Source organism: Bufo bufo, chromosome 2 (assembly GCF_905171765.1).
Source record: "Bufo bufo chromosome 2, aBufBuf1.1, whole genome shotgun sequence".
NCBI lineage: Eukaryota > Metazoa > Chordata > Amphibia > Anura > Bufonidae > Bufo > Bufo bufo.
In genome coordinates this window covers 557,602,973-557,627,703 of record NC_053390.1, presented here as the reverse complement: position 1 = coordinate 557,627,703, position 24,731 = coordinate 557,602,973, and the positions used below count along the sequence as shown (strand labels likewise).

General features: G+C 46.0%; 1 protein-coding gene across 6 annotated transcripts in view; it reads left to right on the top strand.

The window, feature by feature from the left end:
- FAM13A (family with sequence similarity 13 member A) overlaps window positions 1–24,731 on the top strand; it is a 272,278-nt gene that overhangs the window by 46,561 nt on the left and 200,986 nt on the right. For all 6 annotated transcript variants that reach the window (XM_040418153.1, XM_040418152.1, XM_040418149.1 and 3 more), the window contains one exon: window positions 13,036–13,216. In XM_040418153.1, the coding sequence (XP_040274087.1) occupies window positions 13,036–13,216 (181 nt within the window). The remainder of the gene's footprint in view (window positions 1–13,035; window positions 13,217–24,731) is intronic.

Here is a 24,731-nt window from a genome sequence, read left to right as displayed (position 1 = left end):
ATAAAAGTTATAGCTGAATGTGATTCTGCAAAACACTGTTGTATGTGGGCACCCGGGGGCATCAGTTTTTTTTCCGGACCCAGTCACTTGAATGAATGTCACGGATGGTGTACAGGAAACAAGACAATAATATAAACAATGACTCACTGGATCCACAACTAAGGAATAAAAGGGGAGACCCCTGCAAGAGACCTGCCGCTCTCCCTTATTGCTCAGCCTATGCGACCACCCCAAAGGTGGATGGGCGCATATCCACGTACCTCGACTATCTTACACCTGAAGACCCTACAATAGTGAGGGGACACGACCACCGGCTCCCTACACAGACACGGAGGGAGTCAGGGTCACCTGGATCCAGAAAACAGAAAATCATAAATACATAAACAGAACTTATCTTGCAGACGACTGGGGACTGTGGACTGGGAACAAGGAACAGCATGCACACACACGCCAGGAAGTTGTATAAGCCGCACACTACTGCATTCTGGGGAGGAACTTAAAGGGCAGCAATCAGTCCAACAGCATGACAGCTGAGATAGACTAACGAGATGAGAAACTAAACCAAAACAAAGAAATTCAAGGAGGAGGATCTGAAAGGCTCCTGTCAGAGCTTCTCAACTGTCTGGCTGTGACAGTACCCCTCCCTCTACGAGTGGACTCCGGACACTCAGAGCCCACCTTCTCAGGATGGGACCTATAGAAAGCCCTGATGAGACGAGAGGCCTTAATGTCCGTCACTGGGACCCACATCCTCTCCTCAGGACCATAACCCTCCCAATGAACGAGGTACTGGAGGGAACCGCGGACAAGACGAGAATCCACAATCCTAGAGACCTGAAATTCAAGATTTCCATCAACCACAATCGGAGGAGGAGGCAAAGGCGAGGGCACAATAGGTTGAACATAAGGTTTTAATAAGGACTTATGAAAAACATTATGGATCTTCCAAGTCTGAGGAAGATCAAGACGGTAGGCAACAGGATTGATGACAGACAGGATCTTGTAAGGCCCAATAAACCTAGGACCCAACTTCCAGGAGGGAACCTTCAATCTGATATTCTTGGTAGACAACCACACCAGATAACCAACATTCAGGTCCGGACCAGGCACACGTCTCTTATCTGCCACACGCTTATATCTCTCACTCATGCTCTTTGGATTATCCTGAATCTTTTGCCAAATAGATGACAAAGACGAGGAGAATCTGTCCTCATCAGGTAAACCAGAAGACCCCTTTCCCGAGAAAGTCCCAAACTGCGGATGAAACCCATATGCACCAAAAAATGGTGACTTATCAGAGGACTCCTGACGACGGTTATTTAAAGCAAACTCAGCAAGGGACAAAAAAGAACACCAATCCTCCTGATTCTCCGCCACAAAACAGCGCAGATATGTCTCCCAGATTCTGATTGACGCGCTCTGTCTGGCCATTCGACTGCGGGTGGAAAGCAGAAGAGAATGACAACCGAACCCCCAAGCGAGAACAGAAAGCCTTCCAGAATCTGGAAGCAAACTGCGTGCCCCTATCAGAGACTATGTCTGAAGGAATACCATGCAATTTGACAATGTGGTCAATAAATGCCTGCGCCAGCGTCTTAGCATTGGGCAAACCAGGAAAAGGGATGAAATGCACCATTTTGCTAAAACGGTCCACCACCACCAGAATCACAGTCTTCCCCGAGGAACGAGGCAAGTCCGTTATGAAGTCCATGGACAGATGTGTCCAAGGACGGGAAGGAATGGGTAACGGAAGGAGAGGACCTGATGGCCGTGAATGAGGGACTTTGGCACGAGCGCAAGTCTCGCAAGCTGCCACAAAACCCTCAACCGACTTACGAAGCACAGGCCACCAGAATCTCCGAGCGATGAGATCCAGTGTGGCTCTTGCCCCCGGGTGCCCAGCAAGGACCGTATCGTGGTGTTCCTTAAAAATCTTGTGTCTCAAAGCGAGAGGCACAAACAACCTCCCAGGAGGACAAAGATCAGGAGCCTCTGACTGGGCTGCCTGCACCTCTGCCTCCAATTCAGGAAAAAGAGCAGAGACCACCACACCTTCAGCCAAAATGGGACCCGGGTCTTCAAAATTCCCACCTCCCGGAAAACAAGGTGACAGGGCATCTGCCTTCACATTCTTAACCCCAGGGCGGAACGTGACAACAAAATTAAACCTTGAAAAGAACAAAGACCATCTGGCCTGTCTCGGGTTCAGACGCTTGGCTGACTCCAAGTAGGCCAGATTTTTATGGTCAGTAAACACAGTAATATGGTGTCTGGCTCCCTCTAGCCAATGGCGCCATTCTTCAAAAGCCAACTTGATGGCCAACAATTCCCTATCTCCCACATCATAATTTCTCTCTGCGGAGGAGAGTTTCTTTGAGAAGAAGGCACACGGTTGCCATTTGGCAGGAGAGGAACCCTGAGACAAGACCGCACCCACCCCTACCTCAGAAGCATCAACCTCAACTATGAAGGGTAACGAAATATCAGGTTGTACCAGGATGGGAGCGGAAGCAAAACTCTCCTTGATATTAGAAAAGGCCTTACGCGCCTCTACCGACCAGGAAGAAAAATCTACCCCCTTTCTGGTCATATCAGTGAGTGGTTTAACAACAGAGGAATAATTCAAAATAAATTTCCTGTAATAATTGGCAAAGCCCAAAAAACGCATCAGCGCCTTCTGATTCTCAGGAAGTTCCCACTCAAGCACAGCACGGACCTTCTCGGGGTCCATGCGAAAACCAGAAGCGGAGAGAAGAAACCCCAGAAATTGAATTTCTGGAACCGCAAACACACATTTTTCCAGTTTCGCGTATAATTTATTCTCCCGCAGGATGAGCAAGACCTGACGTAAGTGTTCCTTATGAGTCTTGAAATCAGGAGAAAAAAATCAAAATGTCATCCAAATACACTAATACAAATTTTCCCATTAAATGATAAAAAATGCTGTTCACGAAATGCTGAAAAACGGCTGGGGCATTCATCAAACCAAAAGGCATAACCAAATTCTCAAAATGGCCCTCAGGGGTATTGAAAGCCGTCTTCCATTCGTCTCCTTCTCTGACCCTGACCAGGTTGTATGCCCCTCTTAGGTCTAATTTGGAAAAGACTTTAGCCCCAACAACCTGGTTAAACAGGTCCGGGATCAGAGGAAGCGGAGAAGGGTCACGAATAGTGATACTGTTCAGCTCCCTGAAATCGAGACAAGGTCTTAAAGAACCATCTTTTTTCTTAACAAAGAAAAAACCAGCGGCAACAGGTGACTTCGAGGGTCGTATGTATCCTTTTCTCAGACTCTCAGAGATATAAGCACGCATAGCGACCCTCTCAGGTTGGGAAAGATTGTATAAACGAGATTTAGGCAGCTTGGCGCCTGGGATGAGATTAATAGGGCAATCGTACTCCCTGTGCGGGGGCAAATCCTGAACTCCACTCTCAGAGAAGACATCCGAAAATTCAGAGAGGAAAGGTGGTACAGTCTTAGTAGAAACCTCAGAAACAGATGTCATGAGGCAATTCTCTCTGCAAAAGTCACTCCAACCATTTATTTGCCTCGCTTGCCAATCAATGGTGGGGTTATGTTTAGTGAGCCAGGGTAGCCCCAACACTAGAGGAGTAGGCAAACCGCTAAGGACGAAACATGACGCATCCTCAACATGAGCATCACTGACAATTAAACGGATATTGTGAACTATGCCCTTTAATGATTTCTGAGAAAGTAGAGCGGAATCAATAGCAAAAACAGGAATATCCTTTCCCAAAGTGCATACCTGGAAACCATGAGTTATTGCAAATTGATTATCAATGAGATTGACAGCTGCTCCACTATCCACAAAAATCTCACAAAAAATGCTTTTGCTCTCTAGCGCCACCCTAGCAGGCAGGACAAAACGGGAACTACAAGCAAACGGAAAACCTTCAATTTCCGCCTCAACCCTGCCAATAGTAACAGACGGAACATTTTTAAAAGATTTTTTCCTTTTAGTTTCTTTATTACTCCCAGAAAACTGCCTGAATCTCCTAGAGGGACAAACATTTGCCAAATGATTTATACCTCCACAACAAAAACAAACCCTCCCATGCGGGCTGAATCTTCTATAGTCAGAGGCAATCAACCCCAGCTGCATGGGCTCCTGCTCAGAAGGGACTGACAGCGACTGAGACCCCTGCGCACAGAAAGAGACCGCTGCACTGTCCCGGGACTGAGTATGACAGGAAGGAGAAATCTCTCCTCTCTCTCTAAGACGCCTGTCAATACGAACGGCCTGAGACATAGCAGAATCCAAGGAGGTAGGTCTCTCATGAAAGGCAAATGCATCTTTCAATCTCTCTGAAAGACCATGGCAAAATTGACTTCGGAGTGCAGCATCATTCCAACCAGTATCAGCTGCCCATCTCCGAAATTCTGAGCAGTATATCTCTGCGGATTGTTTACCCTGGCATAACAGACGTAGTCTAGACTCAGCCAGAGCAATACGATCCGGATCATCATATATCTGACCCAGGGCTAAAAAGAATTCATCCACTGAACGGAGGGGCCGTGCCCCCTCCGGCAGCGAAAATGCCCAGGATTGAGCGTTACCCCTGAGCAGCGATATAATGATCCCCACCCTCCGTTTTTCATCACCAGAGGAATGGGGAAGAAGGCGAAAATGGCGTTTGCAAGCCTCTCTAAAACGCACAAAATACTCACTACCCCCGGAGAACGTATCCGGGAGCGAGATCTTAGGCTCAGAACAAACTCAATGAACGCAAGCTGAACCGGTCACTTGAAACTGAGAAAAAGTCTTACGGAGATCAGCTACCTCCAATGAAAGACCCTGGAAGCGCTCAGCCAAAAGTGAAACCGGATCCATGCTTGAGACGGTTTTGGCGGCTTATAATGTCACGGATGGTGTACAGGAAACAAGACAATAATATAAACAATGACTCACTGGATCCACAACTAAGGAACAAAAGGGGAGACCCCTGCAAGAGACCTGCCGCTCTCCCTTATTGCTCAGCCTATGCGACCACCCCAAAGGTGGATGGGCGCATATCCACGTACCTCGACTATCTTACACCTGAAGACCCTACAATAGTGAGGGGACACGACCACCGGCTCCCTACACAGACACGGAGGGAGTCAGGGTCACCTGGATCCAGGAAACAGAAAATCATAAATACATAAACAGAACTTATCTTGCAGACGACTGGGGACTGTGGACTGGGAACAAGGAACAGCATGCACACACACTCCAGGAAGTTGTATAAGCCGCACACTACTGCATTCTGGGGAGGAACTTAAAGGGCAGCAATCAGTCCAACAGCATGACAGCTGAGATAGACTAACGAGATGAGAAACTAAACCAAAACAAAGAAATTCAAGGAGGAGGATCTGAAAGGCTCCTGTCAGAGCTTCTCAACTGTCTGGCTGTGACAATGAATGAGTCTTGGATGAAAACAGACGAAAATGGCGGATGCAGAGAGTTTGGAGGTGCACTTTAGAAAACCCCTGTAATAAGGCTTGTAACGGACCGTTTCAGCAGACAAGGGGTTAGAATCCGTTTAGGCGATATGCCCCTTTCTGAGAGACAGGCACAGCTACTGCAGAACACCAAACTCCCGAACTGGATACAAAATAGCACTCCAAACTGGGACCTCACGAATAGCTGCTAGCAGACGAACAAGAATCAGCTTACACTCCTGGCAATCAGTCTCTAACAGCATACAGTGTATCCCCCCCAATATCGAGACAAGGCTCCGTGTTGAGGGTCAAGCAGTGGTCTGAGGTGCTGGCACACCCAGCCTGGTTTTTATTACAGTTGTTGCAAATACAGGTCCGCCCACAGGGAGGTATAAAACAACCAAGCCCATCTGGTGTACACTACCCTTGGGGAACAGGGGGAAGACTGGGACACAGGACAGATATGCAGCCCTGCAGGATACACAGAGACAATACATCCCCACAATGCATCATGGTTTCCTCCTCTCTGCCCTGGAGACACCCGAGGAGTAATCCAATTATCTCTCAAGACAAAGGGAAATCACCAATACACATATGGGGACAACAGAACAGAAATCACCATTTAAACATACAATGTCACAACCCTTTTCAATACACAGACATTTAACATCCCACAATGCCACGAATTAGACCAGGAGTTCAAGTTAGTTCAAGTCCTTTGTAAACAAATGAGGCCTGGCTGATGAGAGGGCCCATAATCCTGGGGCAAGAGGCCAGCAGCCAGGCCCCTCCAAAACCCAGTGGCGAGGTTGGTTTCGCCACACATCTCCCCCTCCCAGGGAAGACTAACCAGGTACCTGACCTCACGGTCAGTACCTGAGTTAGTCTGGCAGTCCACCCACAACCCAATACTGGACCTGTTGAATTTGGTAGCCTGTCTCTGTCCAGTGAGTCCATCAAGGTTATGTTGGTAGCTGGTACTCCCGGTCTCTGTGTTGCTCCCTGGCTTGGAGTGGAGGTTGCTTTGTGGGCAGGTATCAGCGGTACTCTGCCCTGGTGCCAGCGTTAAAAATGGAAGAAGCCTGCTTGGAGCCTGGTTGTTGGAGGGGGCGACCGACTGTCTCTACCCCCTGTGCTGTAAGAGCAGAGACCACGGTCCCATCTGCACTGTTGTGGGGCTTACTGCCTCCCCCTGGTGCGTTAAGCTGCCGCTGGGGAGAGGGGGTAACGAGCTCCTCTCCCATACATACTTCCAGCCGCTGGGGAGGGCGACCGACTGTCTCCGCTCCCAATACAGTGTCCTGCTGCTGGGGAAAGGAGACTGGGCTCTCTATTCCCTGCTGGACACTCTGCTGCTGGGGGACAGGACCGACTGTCTCTGCCCCCTGTAACTCCGCCTGCTGCTGGGGAATGGAGACTGGGCTCCCAATTCCCAAAAAATCACACTGCTGCTGGGGAATGGAGACTGGGCTCCCAATTCCCTGTACATCACTTGGCCGCTGGGGAATGGAGACTGGGCTCCCAATTCCCAAAAAATCATGCTGCTGCTGGGGGGCAGGAACAACTACCTCTGCCCCCTGTAACTCAGCCTGCCGCTGGGGAGGGAGGACGCTGCTCTCCTCTCCCTGCATTTCACACTGCCTTCCCGGCATATCACTCTGCTGCTGGGGGGCAGGAACAACTACCTCTGCCCCCTGTAACTCAGCCTGCCGCTGGGGAATGGAGACTGGGCTCCCAATTCCCTGCAATTCACACTGCCGCTGGGGAATGGAGACTGGGCTCCCAATTCCCTGCTGGACACTCTGCCGCTGGGGAGAGGAGACTGAGCTCTCTCTGTCCCGCAACTGTAACTTCCGATAAAGGTCCACCCAACGTGGCAGCTGACCGTCACCTTCTGCCCGGTATAGTAGGGTCTTGAACACTAGACTCCTCACGAACTTCACGGATTTCTCAGCTGGATTGGGTCCGAAGAAGTTCAGCCGCAACCACATCATACGGTCAAATTCCTCAACAGAGTATCTGTACTCCACTGCTGGTTCCATCCTGGTGCTTTTAGGGTCGATGTACTGAGACATGCGTTGCCCTTAAGTTGTAAAATCCAAAGAAATGGTGTCTCCTGTAGCTGTCCTTCTGGCTGTAGGAACGATCCCCCGCTGCCACCAATGTAACGGACCGTTTCAGCAGACAAGGGGTTAAAATCAGTTTAGGCGATATGCCCCTTTCTGAGAGACAGGCACAGCTGCTGCAGAACACCAAACTCCCGAACTGGATACAAAATAGCACTCCAAACTGGGACCTCACGAATAGCTGCTAGCAGACAAACAGGAATCGGCTTCCACTCCTGGCAATCAGTCTCTAACAGCATACAGTGTATCCCCCCAATAACGAGACAAGGCTCCGTGTTGAGGGTCAAGCAGTGGTCTGAGGTGCTGGCACACCCAGCCTGGTTTTTATTACAGTTGTTGCAAATACAGGTCCGCCCACAGGGAGGTATAAAACAACCAAGCCCATCTGGTGTACACGCCCCTAGGGGACCAGAAGGAAGACTGGGAAACAGGACAGATATGCAGCACTGCAGGATACACAAAGACAATACATCCCCACAATGCATCATGGTTTCCTCCTCTCTGCCCTGGAGACACCCGAGGAGTAATCCAATTATCTCTCAAGACAAAGGGAAATCACCAATACACATGTGGGGACAACAGAACAGAAATCACCATTTAAACATACAATGTCACAACCCTTTTCAATACACAGACATTTAACATCCCACAATGCCACAAATTAGACCAGGAGTTAAAGTTAGTTCAAGTCCTTTGTGAACAAATGAGGCCTGGCTGACTAGAGGGCCCATAATCCTGGGGCAAGAGGCCAGCGGCCAGGCCCCTCCAAAACCCAGTGGCGAGGTTGGTTTTGCCACAAGGCTTATTGCAATATTAGTCAAGCTCCAGAGATGCGCATTATTTTAACTAGTTGAAGGTAAAGTTTCATTATACATATAGAAAGAAATATAACTAAACCAGAGAGCCTCGTTAAACCTTTAGTGACCACCAATATGTTGTGTTTTTATATTTTTTTTATTTTTTTATGGCTGTCATCTAAGGGAACCTGTCACCAGACTTCTTGTTATGAATCCATCTCATATGCGAGATGTGTGCTTGTCAATACATTGAAATGGCCTTGGTTCTATATTGATAGGTGGCCTATTTTTTTAGAAATTGGCTAAAGTCCCTGGGGGCAACAAGGGCGGTTCTGTTGCACCTGAGGCTCTGCACCTTTTCATTCCCAGCCGCGCCCTCACCGCTATACTATGGCTGACAGGGCTAGGCAGTGAAGACGTATTTGCACTTGGTCCTGAAATGTCATGGCAGCATGTTTTGGCTTATTTGCTGTACGTGGCTGGAGATTGCCAGGGACTGTCAAAGTGGTGGGGATGCGCCCGAGAATTAAAAAGATTGGAGCCTTGGGTGCAATGGCACCTTGCCTGTTGCACCCGGGGGTTAATTAGCATAAAATAAAAAAGCTGATTTCTCAAAGAAGAGGCCACCTATTGCAATAGGGCCAAGACCATTACAGTGTACTGACGAGCTTACATCTTGCATGTAAGATGGATTCATAACAATGTATCTGGTGACAGATTCCCTTTGCAGGGCCTTAGGCTAGGCCGCTGCCTATTTAGGACAGCCTAGCCCAAGCACTGCATGTGACTCCTGTGCAAGGGATAGCCAGAGCTCAGCTGTGGTTTCACGAAGAGGGGGCTCCCCCTGTCAGTCTTTGGTACCACCATGAATGAGATTGCTGGGTGCCGATTTCTTCACAGGGCAGCTGGGGGCCCAAAGAAGGCCCCAGCCCTCTCTCAGCCATCGGCACCACCATGAATGTTATCGCTGGGTGCCGATGTTTTCACAGGGCAGCCGAGGGTCCAAAGAAGGCCCCCAGCCTACCTTCTGGAATGGCTTAATGGGTTGCCTGTTAGTATCCTACTGACAGCATAGTACAGTTTACTTTGTGAGCAATCACATTTCAATGTCCCCTTGTGGGACTAATAAGTGCTAAAAAAAATATATATATTTATGGGGTCATTTATCAAACTGGTGTAAAGTAGAACTGGCTTAGTTGCCCATAGCGACCAATCAGATTCCTCCTTTAATTTTCCAAAGGAGCTCGAAAAAATAAAAAAGTTATGGGTCATGAGATGCAGCGATGCAAATAAAAAAAAGAAAAAAAGAAGAACCTTTATTGTGCAAAAGTAGTAAAATGTAAAAAACTATATGTATTTGGTATCGCTTTAATTGTATAGACCTAGACAGTTAAGTTATCTTTTTTATTTTGCAAAGTGAACGTTGTAAAATTTACAGTGGAAAAAGACAGTGGCAGTATTGTTTTTTTTTTCCCATCCCTCAAGAAAGAGTTAAATTTAATGAGCAATGCATACTCCAAAATAGTGCATTAAAACGACAAGTTGTCCAGCAAAAACAAACTAATTGATGGATAAAATAAAATATAAAGTTACATCCCTTTTGGAACCCAACGATAGAACAAAAAAATAGCATGGTCACCAAGGCCTGAAACGTACTGGTCACCAAAGGGTTAAACATGCCGATGGGAAGGCTATTTTCATGCACTATAACATACAGTATGGTGTATTGCATTAGAACAGTCTGCAGTCTCATTAGTTTCTATACTGGCAGCTGCCAGTGTTGGCTTGTGTCAGAACTGAGCAGGCACGCCATGTGGCACGCTTATTCAGTAAAAGGGCTTGAGTGTCTGAACGCACGTTACCCAAGTGCTGAATAGAGGACTTGCTGTTCAGAGCATTTGGTCCAGAATGGGAAGTCTTCTGAAGCCAGGAAAGTCTCTTGGCTGAATCCTACTTAGTTATTGATGTCGCACTTACTGTCTTTGCATTTATTCATTTAATCATTTTTTTTTTAAATCAGATTATGTTATGTAATAATTCCATATGAAATTCATGTGCATTTAACAAGTGAGAAGGCTTGAGGTGGAACACTCCCTTGTCTACAAGGGTATATTTGGCATTTCTGGGGCCCCAAGCTAAGTTATGTCTCGTGGTGACCCCTGTTGCACCTTTAAGCTCCACTTCCAATAACCTACTAAGCTGCAACCCAACATCCCACTAAACCACAGTTTAAAGGGGCTGGCTGCTTTCTGGCGACTTGTAGGTAAGACGACTATATGGCACTTACTAATACAGCCTTTGTTGATATTCTGTGTCGTTTGCTATATTTCACAAGCCATGTCCCCTTCTTAGGCAAATCTTCTCTGCAGTCCACATAGAGGTCCTGTCCATAAGATGGCGGCTGATGGAGGGTCATGTGACCAGACATCACTCCGCCTTCCTCCATTCAAACACACTACGCCAGCACTAACCTCCCAACAGTACAAGTGCAGATGGCAGGCGCACTGTATTCAAATGGAGGGGATTTCTCTGGTCACATCACCCTCCATCAGCAGCCATTTTATGAATAGGACCTCCATGTGGACATCACAGAAGACTTGGCAAACAAGGGGGTATACCTTGTGAAGTATAGCAAATGGCACATCATTTCAACAAAGGCTATATGAATAAGTGCCAATATATTGGTCAGCAGTTACCAGAAAGTGGCCAACCCCTTTATCAGTGCAGCATGAGCACATGCTACTGCTCTGCAGCTGGGAAGGGCCCCCCGTCCCGCACCTGGGCCCATATGCATCTGGACCGGTTGTACAGGCAGTATGTCCATCACTTGTTTAAGTCAGTCTTTTTCAGCCAACCCTTTGTGCTCAGCGGGGGCCTCCTAATCCCTGGGGTTACAGGCATTTGGTAAAGCTCTTTATTGCTTATCTAGAATTCTACTAGACTAATGTTTTATACATTATTCTTCAAGAATAATGCACTTTAGTTGGGCATGGACACGTATAGGTCTGAAGGGGTATTCGGTGCATAATTTGATTTACTCTGGTCAGTGGTTCTCACCCTTTGCTCTTCTCCACTTCCTGGTCTTGGGCTCAGTGTGCCATAAATAGCGCGTTTCCATAGTCTAATTATATTATAAGACAGTAGTCCATCATTAAAAATACAGATTTTCTTTTTTTAACTAGGAGCAGGGGTGATACGTGAAAATAGTTTCAGCCAAGCTGTTCTGTGTCTGACTTTCATCATAAACAATTGTGTGTTAATCTAAGTGCACTAGTTTATCTAGGATGTACAGGTAATCTTAAAGGGGTTTTATTATTGATGACCTATCCTCAGCATAGGTCCTCAATATCAGATGGATGGGGGTCAGACACCCTCGCCAATCAGCTGTATGAGGAGACACATGCCGTCTCCCTTCTCTCTTCCTGTTCACTGCTGCTGTCTATCTGTAGGTGTAATAGAACCTTTAGGAGGAGATCGCTGTCCCCTCTGCTGACAACGCTTCCCTCCTGACAATCGCCTGCCAGACAAAAACAGCTACTTGCTATTTGTCTGGGCAAATCTTGGCACTAATGCCGGGTTTCATTAATCAAAAGGGCCTGGCAGTGCTCCGGCAGTTTCTGGCTATGCCGGATGCGATTAAACATTTTAGCGCTAGTGTCAAACGAGCCTTAGGGACGACTCTGTCAATGTCCTTGAGTGGCCCAGCCAGACCCCTGACTTGAACCCAATCGAATATCTCTGCAAAGACCTGAAAATGACTGTCCATTTTCCGAACTTGAGGGAGTCTGCAAAGAAAGTCCCCAAGTCCTGGTGTACAAACCACGGGGCATCATAACCACGAAGACTGGAGGTTGTAATAGCTGCCAAAAGTGGAGTAAAGGGTCTGAATACTTCTGACAATGAAAGACTTTAGCTTTTGGCAGATTTTGAACTGAAATGTTTTTACCACTTTTTATTTTTTTTAATTGTGCAAGGCTGTAACATAACAAAATGTGAAAAAAAGTGAAAGGGTCTTAAGACTTTCCGAATGCATTGTATATTCATTTTCTTAGTGAAACAGGTTTATATAGCATGATCACTGTGATGTGCAGTCCATGGGGGAGATATATCAAGAATGGAGGACCCATCCGCCAGCTTTGATCTCTCTCCACTGGCTTGAGATGGCGCATCTCTGTCCTGCCGCGCGCCAGAGACTGAAGTCTACGCCAGCTACAGGCTGGCGTAGACTTCAGCTATAACTTTCTGGCAAAAGTTGTAGTAAATGCATTGGAGGCACAAAGTCACGCCCCTTCAGCAAAGCCACGCCCCCTTCTCTGCGCTCCAGAAAAGTCGCACATTATGGTGCACAGATGCCGTCACCATTGTATTGATAAATGTCCCTCTATGTCTCCACATAACCGCTATAACCATTGCTGTAGTATTGGGGTCTGTAAGCACACCACGAGTGGCAGACTGTTTGCAAATGTTTCTCTCAAGGCTGTTGCTTTCACGCCCAGGGGCTGGTGACTGAAGGTGCCCAAGGGCTCCCCTGCCACATAAGAAGACTCTAATATTATTGGTAGGCGCTACGGAAGAGTTGCAAGTTACCCCCCTGGCTACTCCAGCATTTTATTCCGTCCCCACCAGGTTGGATTGTGTGGTTTACATTCAGTTTTACTTGTCTTCACAGAAAGTGGAAGTGACGCACACAGAGAAAGCAGCTTGAAGGAGCTAATAAAAGAATTGCCGGACACGCATTACAGCCTGCTGAAGTATCTCTGCCATTTTCTGACGCAGGTGGTTCAACACCATACAGAGAACAAAATGAATGTCTACAATTTGGCAACCGTTTTTGGACCAAGCTGTTTCCAGTAAGTTTTTTTTAATTTTCTCTTTATTTCGCCTTGTTCTGCTGTGTTTGTGCAAGGGGAAATTTGCATTGTCAAGGTCCATGTAAGTGAATAGGATTTTTAAATGTTACTTTCACCCATTACATCTGAAAACTTTAGTTTAGGGCTTTTCTCTCTGTCAAGGTTTTATTTTAGGTAAACATTTATTGCGGTTCTAAAGATTTACAAATTTTTTTTTTCTTTAACAAAAACAAACGACAAAAAACTTGCATATACAGTGGTCCCTCAAGTCGCAATATTAATTGGTTCCAGGACGACCATTGTGTGTTGAAACCATTGTAACTTGAGTCCATAACTCTATGGAAAACTGTTTTTTGGTTTCAAAGCCCAAAATGTCATCCCAAAGTAAGGCTACTTTCACACTGCCGTTTTGGCTTTCCATTTCTGAGATCCGTTCAGGGCTCTCACAAGCGTCCAAAATGGTTTTAATTTTTCCCTAATGCATTCTGAATGGAAAAGGATCTGTTCAGGATGCATCAGTTTGTCTCCGATCTGTCTCCATTCCACTCTGGAGGCGGACACCAGAACACTGCCTGCAGAGTTTTGGTGTCCGTCTGACAAAACCGAGCCAAACAGATCCGTCCTGACACACAATATAAGTCAATGGGGACGGATCAGTTTTCACTGGCACAATAGAAAACTGATCCGTCCTCCATTGACTTTCAATGGTGCTCAAGACTGATCCATCTTGGCTGTGTTAAAGATAATACAAACGGATCCGTTCTGAACGGATGCAGACTGTTGAATTATCTGAACGGATCCGTCTGTATAGATCCATGACGGATCAGCACCAAACGCGAATGTGAAAGTAGCAGATAACCAAGACAAATAAAGCAATGTTGTTAATAAAACAAACAGGAATAGATGCTGGAATTTGTACACTACTTTCTATGGTGAGGGCAGGAGCTTCTTCAGGGTCTTGCATGGGGAGAAAAATGAAGTTGAGTCACTGCTCACCTGGTGTCTGAAGGAGCAGCTCTTTCTGGCACAGACAGGGGGCAGTACATGACATGTAGTACTGCAGAGGAGCTACTAGACAACCAGTAAAGGTGATTTACCAGTGAAATTACCAGATTGACTGGTTGGATCGGAGTTTGGGGCATTGTATGTTGAGTCTGGTTTCAACTTGCAGTGGCCCAGAAAAGACCATTGTACGTTGAAAATATTGTATTCTGATGGCGTTGTATCTTGAGGGATCACTGTACTAAAACATGAGTTTGCAGTTGTGATGCAAGCTGCAGCATAAGACGTGGTGAACATTGTTTTTCATTTTGATATGGTACCAATAGGTGGCACATTTCCATTTGTTGAAAGTGATTTGATGGCGTTGGTAAATCATAACTCATTACAATGCAAGCAATGTTTGCATGGATGAAACATTTGTAAGTCTATATTTTATTGTAATATGGACATGTGCAGATTTGTTTGGGTCCTGATTTGAACTGTAGAAACGTATACCCTTATCTTGGATCTATATCCGTTGATATAATTATTTAAAAAATATATTAACGCATATGTTTTAAGGTGGTTACAAAAAGTATAGTAAACATTTACATACCCTGAAGAAATCTGTGAAAAGGACGCACTTATTACATGTCTGTATAACAGAAGCCAATCGGATAGTTACTATACACATTTTTATATATTTTTTCGGGTTGTGGGAGGCGATCCAGACGTATTATATATTCATCTGATTATTCAGTGCACAAATGTGGTGTGAACAGAGCATTACATCATCTAGAAAATGGTCAGCTTAACCCTTTGAGGACCGACCAAGGGATGTATTTGTCCCATGTTTTTAATGGCCTGTATCATCTGATTAAGAACTTTAAAATAAAAAAATTTTGTTTGAGTCAAAATATTAGTTCTTAACAAATGGATCTAGCTTTATTTATTGTTCAAATACATTCTTAAAGGGAAAAAAAATAATTATTTTTATATTGATGACAGTAATCCTATGGTCCTCAAAGGGTTAAAAGGGTATTCTCATTTTATAAAGTAAAGGTATATCATAATGATATGATAATTGGTGGTCTCTGGGGGGATAAAGGGGCCAGGGCACTGCTATAGTACTGCAGCCCGTTTACTGTTCTCACTTGTTCATTGGTGCCCCAGCCACGCGCTGAGGCACATTTAACAAAACTGACATACCCGTACACCGATCTTGATCTCCCTGCACTGACGCGAGATGCGCCTAATTTATTAAGAGGCAGATGCTTCTTAATAAATTAGGGGCATCTCCACTTTGCCATGTTCCAGAAACTGAAGTCTGTGCCAAATACAGGCTTAGACTTCAGCTATAAATTACGCCATATTCTGTCGAAAGTTATAGTGAATCCGCTGTCGGCACAAAGCCCCACGTTCATTTCTTGGCACTTCAGGAAAATTCGGAGAAACTTAAAAAGTTGCAAATTATTGTGCTTATGATTACTTTTTTTATGCCACAGTTAGGGCTGAAAAGATTACTCGATTGAATCTAGTAATTCGGCACAAAAAAATCCTTGATGCAAATTTTTTGCATCGAAGATTAGTTTGTGTCATGTGACCACGGAGCGGGAGTGAAGCGCTTGCTATTACTCCCGCTCCGTGGTCTCCCGCTGGACTGCAATACTCACCTTTCCAGCAGGAGGCCTCCGGACACTCCACAGCACATCCATGGTCCCGCGCTGCCCTGACTTCCTGACGTACGCACGCCGTGACCTGACGCGCTATGTGACGTCAGACCCAGAGCGTCGGCAGTGCCCCTGCTGGAAAGGTAAGTTGGTGCGACTAAGGCCGGGCGCCCGGTGTGCAACCAATGATGCTGTGCACTCCGAGTGTCAGAAGGAGCAGAGGGGGAGATGATTTCACAAGGGGGGGGAGAACTGCTGGCACAAGGTGGGGGATTGCTGATGGCTCTGGGGTGGGGGAGAGCTGTTGGCTCAGGGGTGGGGGAGAGCTGTTGGCTCTGGGGTGGGGGAGAGCTGATGGCTCTGGGGTGGGGGAGAGCTGATGGCTCTGGGGTGGGGGAGAGCTGATGGCTCTGGGGTGGGGGAGAGCTGATGGCTCTGGGGTGGGGGAGAGCTGATGGCTCTGGGGTGGGGGAGAGCTGATGGCTCTGGGGTGGGGGAGAGCTGATGGCTCTGGGGTGGGGGAGAGCTGATGGCTCTGGGGTGGGGGAGAGCTGATGGCTCTGGGGTCGGGGAGAGCTGATGGCTCTGGGGTCGGGGAGAGCTGATGGCACTGGGGTCGGGGAGAGCTGATGGCACTGGGGTCGGGGAGAGCTAATGGCACTGGGTCGGGGAGAGCTGATGGCACTGGGGGATAGTGGAGCCGATGGCTCTGGGGTGGGGGAGAGCCGATGGCTCTGGGGTGGGGGAGAGCCGATGGCTCTGGGGTGGGGGAGAGCCGATGGCTCTGGGGTGGGGGAGAGCCGATGGCTCTGGGGTGGGGGAGAGCCGATGGCTCTGGGGTTCGGGGAGAGCCGATGGCTCTGGGGTTCGGGGAGAGCCGATGGCTCTGGGGTCGGGGAGAGCCGATGGCTCTGGGGTCGGGGAGAGCCGATGGCTCTGGGGTCGGGGAGAGCCGATGGCTCTGGGGTCGGGGAGAGCCGATGGCACTGGGGTCGGGGAGAGCTGATGGCACTGGGGTTGGGGAGAGCTGATGGCACTGGGGGAGTGGAGCTGAAGGCACTGGGGGGGAACTGATGCACTTGAGCTGATCACACAGGGGGGAACGAAGGCTGTTGGGAACTGATGGCAGGGGGTCTGAGTTTTTATAAAGGAAAACAGTCTATTAATTAATTTTTTCTTATTAGAATACTCGATTCATCCTAAGAATACTCAATAGAATACTCGATTTCTAAAATAATTGTTTAGTGCAGCCCTAGCCACAGTAGTGGTGTAATGCCCTTAGTAATTGTCCCTCAATGTATTGTGAAGTGCAGCACAGCCCCTTCATTCTCATCATCAGTGTTGTCATGACACAATAACTGGGCTCCAATTGTCCAGGTTCATTAAGCAATATGGCCAATCTTGTCTGTATTCAACACGTCTGCAGTAGGGAACAGCCTATCTTCCGATCCGTCATCACCAGATACTGCCGCCTGTCTGCCGGATCCCATTGACTATAAGGGGTCTGGCAGAGATCCGGCTGATACCCGGCAAATGTGCAAGATAGAAAACGCTGCAAATTGCGGTTTGTGTTTGGCCAATTCCCGGCATTCCCCGCAGATGTGAAACTAGCCTTAAAATGTCAGATCAATTCAATTGATCAGGCATGTAAGAAAATTCCATATGAGATTGAAATTTTGTAATGATGCACAAAACAATATTATTTTGTGGCACAACTCCTTTAAGCAGCAAACATAGCGCAATAAGGTGTGATATATAGGAACCATGAAGGCATGGCAAATGACAGGTGGGGTCCGAAAGGTCAGGCCCCTGATGATCATATGATACAACTTATCAATATGCCATCACTTTATAGGATGGGAATACCTCTTTAATAATTAGTAGTTATGAGTGGCTTCCTAATATATATATACCCCTCCTATGACATGACCAATAGAATACTGGTGCATGGACAGATGTCATTCCTTGTGTATTCTGCTGGTGTTTGGTGACAGGCTTTTTAGGTATATATTAGGTAAGCTCTGATAATGCTGTCACACACAGGTGCACCACCAATGAGGCGAGGTGAGGCAATTGCCTCAGGCAGCAACAGGTAGGGGGCAGCAGAAGGGGGATTATCTGTTTCTGCAGTATAGTATTGGGAAGCATGTATTATTCTATATGTTTTATAGCTCTGTATGTAATGTTATCAAGTATTTCTTTAACAGTAGGGCTGGAGGGAAGGGGTTCGGTTAAGAAGTGGGCATTGGGACGCTGTTTCAGTTTTTGCCTCAGGCAGCAGAATGGATAGGTACACCCCTGCTGTCACACTCATATGTTGCTTTATTTATTTATTTTATGCACTTATATAGCGCTACTATATTCCGCAGGGCTTTACAGACATTAGCATTCAACTGTCCCCAATGGGGCTCAAGTACGTCTTTTGGAGTGTGGGTGGAAACCGGAGTACCCGGAGGAAACCCACGCAAACACAGGGAGAACATACATACGCCATGCAGATGTGGCCCTTGGTTGGATTCAAACCTAGGACCCCAGTGCTACAAGGCACCAGTGCTAACCACTTTATGTATTAAAGCGTCAGTAACTTTTCACACAGCTTTTGATATGTCATAGAGTCATATTAAAAGTGGCGATCTGTGGGGGCATTTAGCTCTCTCTCTCATCTTTGGGTGATGACGGAACCAAGAGGGGCCCATAGACTTCTATGGAGCCCATCTCGTGCAGTAAGGAGAGAGAGCGCAATAGCCACGAACTTCTCTCCCCTCATTCTAGAGAATGGTGGGGGTCTCGGCACTCAGACTCCCACCACTCACAACTTTAGATATGTCTCTATAACTTTGTGTCGCTTTACCTTTATTTCCCAGCTTCCAGGGGTTATTGTTTTTCAGGACAGTAAACTCAAACTGTGAGGCACACTTTATTTTATATCCTGGATGATAGGGCTCAGTAGTTTATACAGGATAATAAAACCGAAATGTTATTACGTAGGTTAATGTATCTGACACATTACAGTTAGTACAATGAATATTGACAGTTGGGAGTAGGTTAGTATTTTTTGTGTTTTATCTTTGTACTTTGGACTAAGTATTGATTTTAGCCTTTTTTGTTGTTGACAGTGGGTGATTTTGTACCGGTTTTTACTTCTCACATTATCAGAGTTATTGTTGTTAGCATTATTGGTCCATCATTAATCTGCCGGGCGTGTGAACCGTACAGTAGCTTGATACCTGTGTCATGTCTGTTTACCTCAAGCGATCAGTTAGCTTTGCATGACTAGTACTTGAGAAATGAGGAGATATGCTTTTTAGCAGAACACTGTGATGGTGTAATGCGCCTTGCTATGGATATAAATTAAACTGTCAGGTCACGCTAGTGTTTTTAATGTTTGACTCACCTGCCTATTGTGTTTGTCTTATGTCTCTTAGCATTATGCTGCACCCAGTGCTATTACGAGAGATGAGTGAAATTCATATTTTGAAATTCGTTCACGCTTCGTTTGGTGGTGAAAGGTGAATTGCGTTATGGATTCTGTTAGCACGGACCACAGCACAATTCTATGACGGAATACCTTTAGAGGCATTCCGTTATTTATTCTGTCATAATAGAAGTCTATTGGCTGCAAAACGGATCCTTCCCGTTTCCGTTATGCAGGGGAAGTCCTCTCCTGCATAACGGAACAGATCTGTTCAGACCCTAGACTTCTATTATGATGGAATGAATAATGGAATGCCTCTAAAGGCATTCCGTCATAGAATTGCGTTGTGGTCCGTGGTAACAGAATCCATAACGCAATTCACCTTTTACCAGTAAACGAAGAGTGAACAAATTTCATAACCTGAAATTCGCTCACCTCTAGCTCTTACCACTCCAGATAATGCTGTAGATAGCAATGACAAGCACACTTGGGTGTGGAAGTCTGTGGAATACTATGTAAATTTGTGTTTTCTCAAATTCTCCCTATATCAGCAATCAGCAACCTTTAGCACTCAAGCTGTGGTGAAACACCTCATTGGCTGTTCTCAGAACTCCCAAAGGTAAATGGAGCATGCTGGGAGTCGTAGATTCACCACAGCTGGAGTGCCGGAGGTTGCTGATCCCTGCTCTATATAGTTACAGAAGTATAATTTTTTTGCAAATTATGCACAAAAAATGTATCTGTATAACTGTGTATTATTTTTATTTTTTTTAAAATCCCATTAATGAGGATCTGTCAGCATGATCACCCTATTTAAACCAGACATACTGCCTGGTAAGGCTCATCATGTTGATTAAAACTATACTTTTCTTTTGTCTGTATGCTAAACAGTTGGAGAGATATCAGTGTTTTTATTCATATGCAAATGAGCACGTTTGAGCACCAGGGGGCAGAGCTAAATCATCTGAGCACTGCTATTTAAAGAGGACCTTTCACCGATTCTTACCCTATGAACTAACTATACAGATAGGTAGAGCGGCACCCGGGGATCTCACTGCACTTACTATTATCCCCGGGCGCCGCTCCGTTCTGCCGCTATGCCCTCCGGTATCTCCGCTCACTAAGTTATAGTAGGCGGAGATACCAGTCCCTAAGTTATGGTAGGCGGAGTCTGCCCTAGCGCTGGCCAATCGCAGCGCAGAGCTCACAGCCTGGGAGGTTATTTTCTCCCAGGCTGTGAGCTCTGCAGTGCGATTGGCCAGCGCTAGGGCAGACTCCGCCTACCATAACTTAGGGAACGGAGATACCGGAGGGCATAGCAGGAGAACGGAGCGGCGCCCGGGGATAATAGTAAGTGCAGAGAGATCCCTGGGTGCCGCTCTACCTATCTGTATAGTTAGTTCATAGGGTAAGAATCGGTGAAAGGTCCTCTTTAACCTCCCCTGTGCTCTGCACAGTCCCTCCTCCCCTTTAGTGACAGAGCTACAAATAAGCATGCTGAGGGCAGAGCTCCTAGCATGTGTATGTCCTATACACTGCTTACAGTAGATAACCACATTCAGATATACTTAGAAAGCTAATATACATATTACGGCTTTATGCAACTTATTGGCATATGAATAAAACACCAATATCTCTGCAAGCTGTTTAGCATACAGACAAAAGAAAGATATCGTTTTAATCATCATGAAGAGCCCTACCTGGCATATATGCCTGGTTTTATAGGGTTGATCATGCTGACAGCTCCTCTTTAATGATTTTATACTTATAAGCATTAGCATACTCTTTTATGCTCATACAGTATGCTTTGTGTCTCAGTGGCACAGGCTGCAGTTAGGGAAACACTAGTGTGCCCTAACTGCATGATCACTGTACGTACTGTCCTAGGTTCCTTTCTAGGTCCCAGGACTGATTGCAGAATCCCAATCAAATGAGGAAATCCCATTTGATTGTTGTGGTCATAGGCTGTGGCAATCAACGAGTTAAACGTTGGTATTGGAGCTACCTCCTATCTCGGTTATAAAGCAAAAGGCTCCTCTTAGAAATTAAGCTGTAAGTTACAGTTCGTGCATAGGGATTTGCTCACAGAAGCACTCTGCTCCCTCTAAAACAGTGATGACAAAAAAACTGTAGACAGTGAGTGCTACCTAAAGTGCATCTGTCAGCAGGTTTGTACCTGTTTGACCTGTTGCATGTGCGCTTGGCAGCGAAAGGGATCTATGTTGGACCCGTGTTCATACGTGCTAAATTGCTGAGAAAAATGAAGTTTTTAAATATGCAAATGAGTCTATAGTAGCAATGGGATGGACTGCTACCTACTGTGATCAGAAACGCTAGTGAAAACACCAGAAACACAGCCATGGCACAATTCAGAACCAACAACCAAAACGTTGATATCAATAGTTGAATATGTGTGTCACTAAACAGATAACCAAATAATATTACACACATATAGTATGATCTCAATCTTTATTATATAAAAAAAGAACAATTAATTACATGATGCAGCAAAAAATGCATATAGTGGTAGCAGTGCAGGAAAATACTGCGACAAGTATAAAACCACCATCCCTCCAACACTAATAACGCCTACCTATGGTTCGTTTTTGCACAGTCAATAGAGAGATTGCACACCAACAATTAATACAAATGTTGTGTAAAAATGACATATACAAGTATAAATGGTGGGCATATCTCATACCTTGACCTGATGCCATAGTAACTAACCATACCCATTAGAGTGTCATTGCATATAAGTTAGACATGGAGTCTCCAGAGGCATCTCCAAGTACACCAATAGTGATGCAAAAACTGGATACTAGATAAAGGATAACGATGGGCATAAGACAAGCAATTACTGACCCGGAGTGGAGAGAGGATGATGGCTCCAAACCGACGCGCGTTTCGCCTCGCTTCTTCAGGGGGACGTGTCCCTCCCCCTCACCCAAAAGTCATATATATACCCCACCCACTAAAATGAAATTGGATCATTGGGGCCCTCAATAACCCCCACCTGTGTATAAGGTATTCGCTCCTATGCGTGCAAAACATACCAAGATGGCCACCGGTGCCTCCCGATGTGTTTTCACATGACACAGCTGCGCCACAATTAAACTATGTCTGCCCAGCAGACAGCGATGATACGTCCCCACTCTCGCGAGATCCCTCGGAATCATTTGAGAATGGTCATGTGACCGCTCCCATCACCGCGCCTGGACAGCGCTCCGCAAGCAGCGACGCATGCCCCAACACTTGCGCAGTGGGAGGAGAGATCACACACGCTCCATTGGAGGAGGGAACAGGGGGGAGCGTCAACGCACAAGAAGATCTCCAGCTCGCTTTCCCGGCTGGAGCTGTCATGTGATCGGCAAGGGAGGCCACTCGCATCATCTTGGTTATGGGCAAAACTGATCCTTTGCCCAGATACACGCAAATTAGAGCAAAATGATGTGTGGCCAGGTTACAAAGACATCATAACTCCTACTCCTATGACAGACCTGTAATGCGATCCATTAATACATAATCACAATGAAATAAAAACATGATTTTTATGTATATCTAAAAACAGTTCATAATGGTAAAGTTTTATACTTGTCGCAGTATTTTCCTGCGCTGCTACCACTATATGCATTTTTGCTGTATCATGTAATTAATTGTTCTTTTTTTAAATAATAAAGATTGAGTTCATACTATATGTGTGGAATATTATTTGGTGAACGATTCAGAACCAGACAGAGCACAGGCAAATCCAAGGCAAACAGAAAATACAGGCATGAGGCAAAACATGGAGCACTGGCAGAGAGACCAGGAATCCAGACATACAGGCTTCATGCACTCAGACACACAGGGGGTCATTTACAAACATTATGACGCCAGTTTTTAGAGTAAAATTTTGCACGACCCCCTTTTTGTGACTTTTTAAACTCCCTTTTTTTTTGCTGCAACGCTTAGGAGTGGGCAAGGGTGTTCTGGAGGCCGGGACTTCGGCCCTGACAAATTTAGCAACATTTGCCCCTGGAAACAGGCATACATGTTGGCAAAAAACTAGTCCAGCCAGGTGCACAGACTGCTGAAGGTGCGCCTAACTAATGACGAAGCACACGCCCCATCATAAATTATGTACATCTTCAAGCAGCAAAGCCAGTGCAAAAGGGGTGTAAAAGACTGTCATAAAACATTAGTCTTAGGCCCCTTTCACACGGTCGAGGTTTCCGTGCGGGTGCAATGCATGAGTTGAATGCATTGTACCCGCACTGAATCAGGACCCATTTATTTCTATGGGGCTGTTCACATGAGCGGTGATTTTCACGCATCACTTGTGCGTTGCGTGAATCAGTTTTGAATACCTTGAGGGGTGTAGTTTCTAGAATGGGGTAATTTTTGGGTGGTTTCTATTATGTAAGCCTCGCAAAGTGACTTCAGACCTGAACTGGTCCCTAAAAGTTGGATTTTTGAAAATTTCTGAAAAATTTCAAGATTTGCTTCTAAACTTCTAAGCCTTGTAACATCCCCAAAAAATAAAATATCATTCCCAAAATGATCCAAACATGAAGTAGACATATGGGGAATGTAAAGTAATAACTATTTTTGTAGGTATTAATATGTATTATAGAAGTAGAGAAATTGAAACTTGGAAATTTGCAATTTTTAAAAAAAAATTGGTAAATTTGGTATTTTTCTATAAATAAAAATTAATCTGGGAACTCTCAGGCTGATAGCCGATAATTTATACCGATAGTCTGTGAATTTTCATTTTTGAAAAAAAAAATTAAAAATCCTACACAAATCTGCTGAAAACGAATTTGTGTATTGTTAACGTGTAGGTTTTTTGTAAATCTTTCTTTTTCATTTATAATTAATATTTTGGTGTGTTTTTTAACTTTTTTTTTTTGCGCTAACTATTAGCCCCCTTAGGGACTAGAACCCTTGTCCTATTCCCCCTGATAGATCTCTATCATGGTGAATAGGACCTCACACTGTCCCTGCTGCCCCGTGCTTTGTGCACACAGCAGCAGGGAGCCGACTATGGCAGCCAGGGCTTCAGCAGCGTCCTGGCTGCCATGGTAACCGATCGGAGCCCGAGGCTTACACTGCTGGGACTCCGATCGGAACTGCCACTGATGAGGAGGGGAGAGGGGACCCTGTGTCCACTGCCACCAATAATTAATACTGGGAGGCTTGGGTGGAGGGCGCACTGCGCCACCAATGATTAATACTGGGGTTGGGGGGGCGCACTCTCTCATTAATACATATACAGGAGGTGGGAGCTGGCTGCAGAATCACATAGCCGGCTTTCGACCTCTATGAGCGGTAGCTGCGATCCGCGGCAGTTAACCACTCAGGTGCGGCACCTGAGGGGTTAACTACGGCAGATCGCAGCTACTTGTCATAGAGGTCGGGAGCCGGCTAGGTGATTCTGCAGCCAGCTCCCGCCTCCTGTATATGAATT